This window comes from Polyodon spathula, chromosome 3 (assembly GCF_017654505.1).
Source record: "Polyodon spathula isolate WHYD16114869_AA chromosome 3, ASM1765450v1, whole genome shotgun sequence".
In the NCBI taxonomy this organism is placed as follows: domain Eukaryota; kingdom Metazoa; phylum Chordata; class Actinopteri; order Acipenseriformes; family Polyodontidae; genus Polyodon; species Polyodon spathula.
The window spans coordinates 18,342,659-18,354,769 of NC_054536.1; the positions used below are offsets into that span (position 1 = coordinate 18,342,659).

Here is a 12,111-nt window from a genome sequence, read left to right on the forward strand (position 1 = left end):
TTGACGTTACACTGGTCACGGTTTTTGTATGCCTACCGCATTCAGACAATATACCACTTTCCGATGTTACAACAGTAAACAACACTTACAGCGTTATCATCGTTCTTCAAACAGTATCAACTCTTCAATCTATATTCTAAGGATGCATGTGACAGTCCATGTGATAAGGTTTTGTTTCGTCTCAGAGTCAGAATGAATGCCACGCTAATATCTATGGAGGTACATAGTCCACTGTAAATAAGTGATACAGAAATCTGTAATATTGTAGAAGAGCATTTATAAGCTCGCCGATCAGCGCACACGTTACTTATACAGTATAAGAACTGTCTCGCCTGTATTGTTCAGCACTGTTTAGTATATACCTATAATTACAGAAATGTTTCTGAATAACTGTAGGTCCGTTTCACCTGGTCTAATATCTGCAAAATTATGGAGACATACCCCCACCCCACCCCCCTTAAAGGAAGAACTAGGCTGTACAATATTAAGTGCATCCGTATCATTCGTGGTACAGTATGTCGTACCAGTTCTTACTTTGTTTCTGTTTTTCATCACGATTTAAAATTATTAAAAAAATAAATAAATCCGTCTCCTACCCTCTGTCCTATCTCAATTTAATTTCCAGCTGTGTCCTCTGGTCCGGGTTTGTAGTCCCCCTATAACTCTTTGTTCTAAATAGATTTGGTTCCTTCAACCTACCTTCATGGCTCATTCCTTTAAACCCAGCTGAGATTGGTCCGATTTCACTTCGCTGGACTATCCCTCAGCACCACAGTGTCCCTTTGGTACTGTGGTGACCAATACTGAGCACAGTAGCACCATTGCGTTTTATGCAATCTTTGCTGCAGAATGGTCCACTCGTCATTTTAGACACTGCGCATATGAAACGTTAATTTGCAGAGTCATGGATGTAATTTCTGTTCATCCAAGCACCTATCTGATCTGCTGTCCTGCCCGTTGTGATTGAAACCGACTTGCAACTGGGAAATTCAGCTTTTATATTGTAGCGATCTGTTGCAGAAAGACAGTCGGGATGCAAAATAATTTCATCAGTCATGTCAGTTGTCTGCTGAAAAAAACAATTCCATTTTCAACCTGAGGATTTCGCTGTTTCTCAGTAATTTGAGAACCACCCCTCTCTCGCCCTCATTCGGTTTTTCCAAGATGCTGTAATACATACATATATTTTACAAAATTATTCCTGATCTCTTTCCGGCCCCTGTGTGTGTGTGTGTCCGTTTCCTCTCTCAGACGCCCTCGATTTGACTGGGACTGAAACTGAGCGAGCGTAGAACCGATACCAACATGCCTACGACGGAATCCTAGACCGAGCCCCCTGCATCGGCACTGCCAGAGGAATCGGGGGCGGAAAGGAAGGGGAAACGGAGTAGTCGGTGCATAAAGGGCATGGTTTTAACAGAGGGAAGGATTTGGTTATACCGTGCCAGCGCGCTACCTGACGCCGCTGTAATTAAAGCTTCTCAACTCTCCCGTTTCATCTTCTCTTTTTGGTTACATAGATTGTACGGTTGCGTTTCGAATTCGCGATAGTATTTCAGGGAAATACTGTAAAACGATGGTGGTTTCAGAGCAAGAGGAAAACAAATTAAGAACCGCCACTTAGAAATCCCACTACCCCAAAGGGAAGCTGGATAAGAAACAAATCATACAGCTTTCATTTCTTCTTCATCCTCCACGGTGGAAACTTTGCAACTTCGCATTGTGGATTATAATAACATCGATTTTAATGTTTTAAGAAGGAACAAAAACACAGCAACATTTTATGTCTTTTTTTACGCTTTACGCAAATGGTTTAATTCAGTTTTTGTACAATATTTTTTACATTAAGTATTATTTATATCATAATTTTGTTATGTATTGTATAGTCAAATTATTTATGTTTTTTTATTTTAATATTATAAGAACCCCCTTCCAGTTACAGTTGTGATTTTTAACATACCATACGTTAAAATGCGAAGTATTATTTTAATTATTATTTATCCGTTTTTATTTTTATTGTATTAGTCTTTCATTTTAAAATTGCATTTCAATATTATAAGGACCCCTTCCAATATTTCTTGGCCATATTTCTTTAAACCACGTAGTTTTGTCATTTGTTGTTGTTATTCACATTTTGTATCAGTACATTATTAGTGATTCGTGTCCTGGAAGGTCTACTTTGTCATGCTCTGAAGATGTCCCTTGCCAGGCTAGGCACCAATTCGAATGGGATTTTGGAGGACACCTCTAACGGCACTATCCCGATCAGCACGCTCCGGATGCTGGACTGGGGCGAGTCTGGCGGCCGGGTGCTGCGGAGCTTGGATATTGGCACAGTCATGACTCTTTTCTATCAGAAGAAGTCCCAGAGACCCGAGAGAAGAACTTTCCAGGTTAAACAAGAAACCAGACAGATCATATGGAGCCGCAACCGTGACAAAATAGAAGGAGAAAGTAAGTACTGTAATAATAATAATAATAAATAATAATAATAATAATAATAACAACATTAATAACAATAATAAAATACATTGGTATTATTGTACGGTAAAAGTGTAAGCTACTGCACGCAGGCAATACAAATGTGCATTATAAATACCATATGGGAGATACTGAAATTGAAGAAGGACTCTATGAAAAAGACCTAGGAGTTTATGTGGACTCAAAAATGGCCAACAAGATGCTCTAATATATAGCGAAAAGTATTGAATTTAAATCAAGGGAAGTAATGTTAAATCTAGGAGGCACTTTTTTTACATAGGGAAATGTAGGAGTATGGAACCAACTCCCCAATAATGTTGTTAAAACTGACACCCTGGGATCCTTCAAGAAGCTGCTTGATGAGATTCTGGGATAAATAAGCTACTAACAACCAAACCCAAGATGAGCCAAATGGCCTCCTCTCGCTTGTAAGCTTTCTTATGTTCTTAACTTGACATACTCTTTCATGAATTTTGGCATATAATAGGAGGAACAAAGTCAAAATTATCTCGCCAAAATAGTTTTAAGCAGATGTTCTGGCGCCAGTAGCTGCACAAAACAAATTCTTAATATAACAACTCATTTCCCTTTCTGTAACCTGAAGCAAAAATCTAAATATTTATCTGTCTTCAGCCCTGATGATGGTAAATGTCCGGAAACAGCCTTTGTGGGGGTTCTTAGTGTCAGTGGAATTTGTTCTGTTCTTAAGAACCCCCAAAGAACTGCTGCCTGTAGATTTTATTTTACTGTGAATAACAGTAATATTAATATCCATCATTTGTCATCACTTGGCTTACTTTTCTGTCAATGTGCCTTCCATATGGGAAAAAGCCAAATATATTCCATAAATCCACTTTTCTTTCTTTTTTTCACACTCCCTCAGTCTTGGTTGTATGTTGGCTGCCCAATAAACAACAGCGCCTCCCCTTCCCCGAGGACTTGATTTTGTAGAATAAATTATTGGTTATGTTTCTACCATGAGCCAGGTGTCTTCTTGTGATCACTTTGGTCCTGTCCACACTATGCCTTTAACCCTATTAGTTACCTTTAAATCAGCTTAAAAGTGCTAAATATGGTTAGTGCCTACACCAAGCAGCGTTTATACTGTACTCGAGAACCGGACTCAAAACGACCTTTGAGGGTAGTCTCAAGTCTGGTTCTAAATTAGATCGCATCAGGTAGTGCGGTTTGTCAGAAGAGTGGATGCTGTACCTCCAATACCCCGAAATGCAAGTTAATATGATTTGGCACGTGGACATTACACATGCAGTACTCAGAACAGGCATCTGAAGGAGTTGAGAATGACTATCAATACTACGGTACCATTTTTAGGCTCATGTTGTAAAATGGTTGATCGTGGAGCGACGTGGTCAGATGCCCTAATCAAGGCTCTTATTGATATCTGGAGCAACTAAGTCGTTCGAGGAGAACTTCAGAGTTCAAAACGAAATGCACACATTTATGATAAAAGTTTACATTCAAGAAGCAGGCTTTGAAAGAACACCTAACCAGTGCAGGAGCCTGTGATAAGCTTGCCTGTGGCAAGACTGTTGCTGCCTTCTCCATCGCTGATACCTTGTGTTTTTAAGAAACAAACCCGTAATCTTCATGCCAAGCAGCGCTATGTGCTCCGTGGGCACAGGCTCCATATTTGCAATGTTGTAAACGCATAGTGCGTGCTGGGATAATGTCATATTAAATTCCGCAGTCCATTGCGCTGCTAGGAACTGTAACAGGACTATTTTAATAGAGTTTGTACCCATTATGAGCCGGTCTAAACATGAAACAGTACTTCAGTGTGGACGCTTTGAGCTGGATTCATTCAATTGTTTTTTTGAGTACGATTCTTGAGATGGACAGGGCAAAAGGACTAGTGCGAAGCGACGCTGAGTGCGAGCCGAGAAGACACTCTTCTTCTTTTTTTTGTCTGCTGGTATTCTGCAGTGCACGCGGGGACACCTTTAAATGATTAATAAGACGTGCTGGAATGTTGTGAAATTTTTTGGCTGTCAGAGTGTGGCTTCATGATTTATGCTTCTCTAGTTCAAGATGAACCCCTTAAGTGACAACTCGTAGAGCGACAACGGCAACATTAAAAAATAATAATACTTTATTTTATTTTTAAATAGTACAACATTCTCTTACTGATGATTATGTTTAATGACATACAAAAAAAAAATACTTGAAGTTATTTGATACGATTATTAAACAGCCCACTTTTATCATTTTGTAAAATGTATGGTAAATTCACAATAAACACCCATCTGCTCTTAAGGAAACTCATTGTAGGCCTCACTGTGCAGTTTCAACAGAAACATGATATTGCAAAGGAGTATGTTAAAGCATGAGAGCAGGTGCTACACTAAAAGAAAGTTCTCAGTTGACTTGCCTTGTCACCCCAGGAAATCTGCTACACTTGCACTTCCTAGATCATTCACCTCAGAACTGTCTTTGTGTTCAAAGCATCTTACTGGCTGCAAAGCATGTCAGTCATTTCTATTTACAGGCAAGGCCCACAGGCAGAGATTTTCTTTAATCAAGTGCGATACCAGATATCATGTTTCAAAATGAAAACACATGTTTGCTAAAATGTAGGTTTCTTTTAAAACTTCACATGTGAGACCTGTGTAGGGAATTACTGAGCATGACAATGATCATTCATGGAATTACTTTTAGAATATTTCATGGAATTATCCAAATAAAAACGCTTATTAAAGTGTCCCATTGTAAAAGCATAGTATAGTGCAGAGGAAATCAACCCTGGTCCTGGAGGGCCGCTGTCCCTCCTGGTTTTTGTTCCAACTGTACCCTAAATTACTTAATTGGACCAATTAATTGGACCCTTGGATGTCATTGGATTCATGCTATAATATTATTCTTTTTTACTGAACCAGTCTACTCTAAGACAAGAGTTTCCCCCCAGATTTTACGACTAATTTAATGGCAATCAGTCTGTGTTAGCATCAAAACTGTGGGAAGATTAGATTAGATTAGCTCTCTTGTAAAGGTTTACCCTGCCTGAGTAAAGAGACTAAAGTGTAAAGAGAACTTTGCCTTCACCCCGGACTGGACATGAGTGCAGCTGTTTTGGGGAGTGTTGTCAGCTCTCCTTCTCTTTAAGACTGGAGCTGGTGGAGCTGTATCTTTGAGGAGCGCTTCATACTAAAAGTTCATGTGTGGTGTTTAGGCTTTCTCTGATCAAATGAGAGATGCTGTCATGCAGTTTGGGTTTATTTTAGCATTTCCAAATTTAGCATAATCGAGTGTTTGTAGTTGGGAAATAAAACTACACATAAAGAAGTGTTTTTTTAAAGACAAGAATCCTATTCTGTGTTCTGTGCACGGGACGGCATCGGTACACAAGATGTGTTAACAGCGCTCCAGGAACGAGAAAAGCAAACAGAGCTCTTGTGGGGTGGGTGGGGGCCGGAGCTGTCCTTACTGGGCTGGCTCTCTCCCAGTTGACCCAGTGTGTCTCTTCTCATCCTCCCAAACCAGTAATGACAGGCCTTGCGTGGTCACATTCGTGGCGGAGTCTGGAAATGAAATCCTAAGCACAGTCCATGGTGACAGAACAGAACAAAGTGTATTAAAACACAGTGAAAGCACAGCAGAGTGAAATAAACCATAGTGAATGCACAGCAAAGCGCTTTCAAACGTATATAGCTTAGTGTAGAGCACAGAGAGGTATGGCAAATTGCATTAAAAAAAAACATGGCAAACCATGGTAAAGTATGATAAATGCATAACCATGGGGAAGCTGCATGATGCCCGTGGTAAACTTTTATAAGGGTGACCAAGAGCAAAGGAAATGATGGAGATTCTTCTATTGTATCAATCTGCACTGTTTTGTGTCTCCGTTAGGGAGGGAAAGAAAAACATATTACTCATGCACTACAGAGTTCTACAAGGGCAAGCTATAGACAAGTGACAAAACAAAGTAGGGAATGGTTCATGATTTGTGCTGAACCAGAAACACAACTAGAACCTCTTAACAGGAGTTAGGTAACCCAAGCCAATACCTTAAGTGTAGTACTTACACCCGGACCAGAGGGCACACAGTTGGACATGTAGGTTGAGCTAGACTTAGGACGGGGTAGGAGACACTTCTTCACAATCGTCCTTGAACTTGATTAAGAAATCAATCAGCTGCTAGGAACCAGATGAGCATTGATCCTTTCTTTTGTAAATGCATTTTGAAACAGTCAGAATATGTAGAGAGACTTCCCCATTAAGTTGGGTTGGTATAGAGAGTCACTGTAGCGGCTCCACTCATTATTCTTACTTGGCAGGAGTCACCGTGAACGCTGAATGCCTCATGTGTTCCTGTAATCCTGTGCTGGGGCACCTGCACTTCAATAAAAAGCTTTGAGGCATTGCTCACAGCTTGATGTGCTCTAGCAGGGCCAGAGCAGCTGAGGGTGGCGCCCTATTGGCAGCGTTCTCATTGGCTGAACGCCTGAGTTACATGACTATTATAAACCATAACCAGCACATTATAGCCGGATCTGGAAGCTGTAAATATGAACACTGTGAACAAGAAAAAAAAAAAAAAAAAGAAGTGCCACGCTTTCAACTCTTCTAAAAATGCCCTGCTGTGTCCCATGAGTACAGCATAGCAAAGAGGAATGCCATGGTGAAAAACGGGCCAGTAACGTCAGTAGGCCTCTAGTAATGTCCCAAAATGAACTAAAATTCTTACAAAATATTTTCAAAGACTTTGATAAAATGGCGTTCTTATTATCTAGGGATGAATGGAGAAGTGCTTGGTGTTTTATTTTGGTGATGTAAAACTGCAGTGGGTTTTAAAAATTGCTATTCCATTATATTGGTCCTGTACAGCGTGCCTGGTCTAGAATAATGTGTAAGATACGTGAGGGGATCCTGTGTCAGTGCTGTGCTGAGGGGTCAGCGTTTTACAACTAGATGTAATAATTGGAACAGTTCTTATTTTTAGACCCATATATAAGAAATAATGTAAATAAAATAAGCTAAACATTTATTTAAAAGATAAAACTCAGTCGCAACAAACATATAAAGGGTACCTGTGGCCTTACACATCTTTTTTTGCAAATGGATGCACTTCTGTTTCAAAACCTCAGTCTCATTTGCTCTTAAGCAGCTGCAGTAGGACAGTGAGACAAGCTGATTCTGGACCAAACCATTCTATATATATGAGAAGGGGGAGGAGGGGAATGTTACGCATAGGATTATTATATTATTAATAATAATAATATAATAATAATAATAATAATAATAATAATAATAAATAATATAATAATAATAAGGTACGGTATTTATGTATTTATTTATACTTAATATAAATGTACCAAAACTGCTAGTTATAAACTGCGGTTCTGTTGAGTGTATGGGGAAACGGACTGCAGGCAGCGTGGTAGGGTTGAGAGAGTAGAGAGGGTAGATAATAGCGACCCCTTGTGTCTAAATATAGCACTACACCATTGGACCTGTATCCACAAAACCTTTCCACAGCAACTTCCAAAGAGGGACTGTTTTCTTGTATTTCCCAACCTCTCTCTAACCTCGGTGAATGTTTACAAAACATCATTGAAAACTAGTCTTTAAATACAGTGCCTGTACTTCACCCACACGGGTGACTTCCTGTCTGTGTGCTCTCAGTCCCTTCACAAGTGTATCTGCTCCCCTCACTCCCTGCCAGCCTGTGTTTCTCATTACTTGTGGTTTTCCTCTCTCTCCTGGCTGCCATGTCTAATAGCTTACATATATGAGAGGGTAGATGGGCTTGGGGCTGATCAGAGACATGTTAAAGTTTAAAGTTTCCACCATGAGAGACTTATGTAAGCAAGCCAGGGAGAGGCACACCTCTGACTCCTCAGAAGCCAGCTCAGCGTTTCAGTTTCTACTGTGCTTTCAGTGTTATGGAAACACCTGCCCCAAAACAATTCTCTCATTAAATTGCTGCCGGTGCCCAGTAAAAATGAACCTTTTAGTGATATGCAGTGGGCTGAGTAATAGAATGTATCTGCTGTGCAGAATGTCATAATGAAAAAAAGGCACTAGTTCTTCATGAAAAAAACATAAAAATATGTAATGCGTTTTATATTAATCTGTATCACACCATCTGCAGAAAATATAATCCAGTTCTTATTTTTCTACCTCCTTACAACTCAGTTTCACACAAGGGGTTACTGTATAAACATGCACATCTGGAATTCGTTTTGGGGGAATTTCTTTTGTAACAGAACAGAAACTGCTCAATAATGCTCCCCTTGGGGGCGGGGGGGGGGGAGTGTCTACTACTTCACCAGGCTTCTCAAACCTTTCACCTATGGAGGCAGGGTTCTCCATTCGATTGAGGCTTCAAGTGATTAGTTTTTTAGTCTAAAACTGAACACATTATAAAACCGTTCAAAAGTGTCTTGTTCTATCTTACTTGAGCTCACTTTTAATAAAGTCTCAAAAATTGTCAGCTACAGTTACAGCTTACGTTCTAAAAATAATCTTTCTAACGTTGCCATCCCAAAGGTTTCAACAGTTTGGTACAATATAATTCCCATACTAACCACCTTGGGCCTGGAATCAGTCAAAACTGGACTTTGAATCACTCACTATCAATTATTTTAAAGGATTCATTTAGGGATACTCTGGAGACTTCTTGTCATTGTCATGCTGTATGTGCCGTGTGTCCCTCATAATATCTCTGAACTGCTTTCTCTCTTTCTCTCCTTACATATTTACCAAGTGTGTTTTTTTTTTTTTTTTTTTATTGTAACATGTTCTATGTTTTGCTGACTAATCTGACCTGTTTGTGTGTCAGAGCCTCTTCAGTCTGAATGGGTACAGATAGCCTGAGAATAAGGCATAGAAACTGGGAACTTTCTTTAAACTTGTATAGGTCCAGACAGCACGTTTTCAATTGAAAATACATGTTTGCTGTAACGTGTGTTTATTTCAGAAATGCATTTTTGGAACTTATTAACTGCAACAACTAGTCTTCTTAATATAAAAACAATACACCAGATACTGCAAAAAAAAAAAAAATCTAGCACAGTTCTCCCCAGCACAGCACGCACACGCACCCCAAAAATACTCAAGCCTTGTTGGGGTGCTGGGAGGTGGAATAGGTCCCTATCTCCACAGAACTGCAGTTTAAAGCAGCACCGAAGCACTTTGTGTAGTATGTGGTGTAGCATTGTTATCACCAAGCAAGCGTGGCACGGTAAACATGAAGCGACTCGGCACAGTATCTCCAGTGCTGTTGCTAGTTACTTCCTTGACACAAGCAAAGTAGTACCACAGACTAAGTTACTGTGGATTGTTAGGCTCAACTAGGACAATTAAGTACTGTGTGCAGTACACTGATACAGTGAATGACACTGAAACGTTCCTTAATGGTCTCTTTACACAAATATTCAGCCTTCATGCATATGCTTGTCAGTTTCTATGGAGGGAGGGAATGGCTGGTGTTCAATAGAAACTCTTCAGATGCTACACAAACTTGATAAGCAGCTTTGCTCTAAAATTACACAGGCATTGCAATGAATACAGTGACATTTCATTCATGGAAATTCACTTCTGCCTGGTGAGTTAAGCAGGCTTTACCGCTCAGCGAACAGTTCAAAGTGGTTTATCAAATTCCTATCAAATTCTCAAATTTGCAGCTTCGAAAAAGAAACGCACAATATCACATAGATGAGGACAGAGTCACAGTCCAGGTGAAGTAACAGTGGAAGTGCAAGACTCTCTCAATACAAGGCCTGCAAACAGATTACTTCAACCCAGTGTAGTACCAGATATCGTGTTTTAAAAGGCTGCTGAAATGTAGATTTTTCTGTAATACTACACATTTGATACCTCTATAGTGAATGGATAGGCATGGAATGGGGTAGTTGTGTCATTTTTTTCATTAGCTAGAATCACTTAGTTCAGTTTATTCACTTTGTGTCTGCAGGGCCAGCACAAGTACATCTCAATAGTGCAGCACTAATACAAAGAGAGTCTAAGTAGACCATACTCAATTAAATAACAATACAACAATAAAATAATTCCAGACAATTACTATACATATAAAGTGATATGCAATATATATATATATATATATATATATATATATATATATATATATATATATATATATATATATATATATATATATATACACACACATATACATATACACACATACATATACATACACATATGCATATACATACAAATACATATATTAAAAGAAAGATAAAAACATTTTAGTAACGGTTTCATTACAACTAAAACAAGTTCATCTCAAGCACAGATGATGCTGAAGGGCAGTTGTAACTCAATGACACCCTCATTTGTAACTCCAACCAGTGAAATCCGGACGAAACCTTCCATAACCCCAAGCTGAAACCTATGTGTGTTCGCAACACAATTACTTTTGAGTACAACACAAGCGAAGAGATAAGGAATCAGGGTCAGAGCAGCTCTGTGGAGACTCCAGCTTTTGTGTCACTTACGTGTTGTAGTACTTCAGTCGTTCTTACCTTTAGAACGTGAAAGATCAAAATAATTGAAATTTCTAGTTCGTATTTAACTTCTAGATCAGTGATGTACGATGTACATTGTACATATGTATGACACGTGTTCAAGTTTGCTGTTTTTTTTTTGTTTTTTTTTAAAAAACAAACTGCTAGCTTTGTAACAGCTGGCTTTGTAGTTTCCTTAGTGTAGCTACACCCAGGGGAAAGGTTTTGGAATATAGTAAATTATAGTATGATAGATCTCAATAATGACTGGACTAAATCACAAAACTGCACAACTTTGATAAATCACAAAATCTTACTGTTTACTATTTATATTTTTTCACTTCTAACTGAGACTTTCTTCTCCTTTGTCCCCCCTGTCCTGTCATTCCTTCACTCTCCCACTCCCCTGTCCCTGTCCCTCTCACCCCTCTCCCCTCCTCCCACCTGTCTGTGCAGTCGATATCCGGGAGATCAAGGAGATCCGGCTGGGGAAGTCCTCTCGTGATTTCGATCGGTACCCGGAAGAGGTGAGGAAGCTGGACTCCTCTCAGTGCTTCATCATCCTGTACGGCATGGAGTTCCGGCTCAAGACTCTCAGCGTGGCCGGTGAGCTGCCTTTCTGTTCCTCAGATTTATTAAGAAATGCTTTTAGTACTTCTAAAGATGAGCAGCCAGGGCAGCAAGCCCAACCTGGGATCTTGAACAGACCCAGATCCACTGCAGAGTCTTGCTGTTAGACATGTTGGATCGGGACCTGGGTATGCCAAGATACCTTGTTTAAAGATCCCTTTTCACAGCTCCAATTTGCACAAGATCGCCGTTTTACTTGCACTTGCATTCTCTTTAGAAATGTTTAACGGTGATGCTATATTTTGTCTTCTCTTCTGTCCCCTCTACCCCTACTTTCTATTCCCCATTCTACCCTGTCCCTATTCTTCCCTCTTTCTCCCTGCTCCCATTTCCCCCATTCCCACCCTACCTTCACTCTGCTTCCCTCATACCTCTTTCCCTACTCTCCCTTCCCCTTTTATCCCTCTCTCTCCTGCTCCTCTGTCCCTGCTCCTCTCTCCCTGCTCATCGATACCTTTTATCTCCTCTCTCTCACCCCTCCACTCTTCTCTCCTCTCTCTCTCCCTGCTCCTCT

The 12,111-nt window shown here is 39.9% G+C and overlaps 1 protein-coding gene across 3 annotated transcripts in view; it reads left to right on the top strand.

Moving 5' to 3' along the window:
• Positions 1-1,881: 1,881 nt before the first annotated feature.
• Positions 1,882-12,111, top strand: part of LOC121312797 (1-phosphatidylinositol 4,5-bisphosphate phosphodiesterase gamma-1-like) — a 56,750-nt gene continuing 46,520 nt past the window's right edge. Inside the window, exons 1-2 of one of the 3 annotated variants that reach the window (XM_041244574.1) lie at positions 1,882-2,454; positions 11,424-11,573. In XM_041244574.1, coding sequence (XP_041100508.1) covers positions 2,196-2,454; positions 11,424-11,573 — 409 coding nt within the window. In that variant the 5' untranslated portion in view covers positions 1,882-2,195. The remainder of the gene's footprint in view (positions 2,455-11,423; positions 11,574-12,111) is intronic. The other 2 variants (XM_041244572.1, XM_041244573.1) reach the window with 2 other exon arrangements.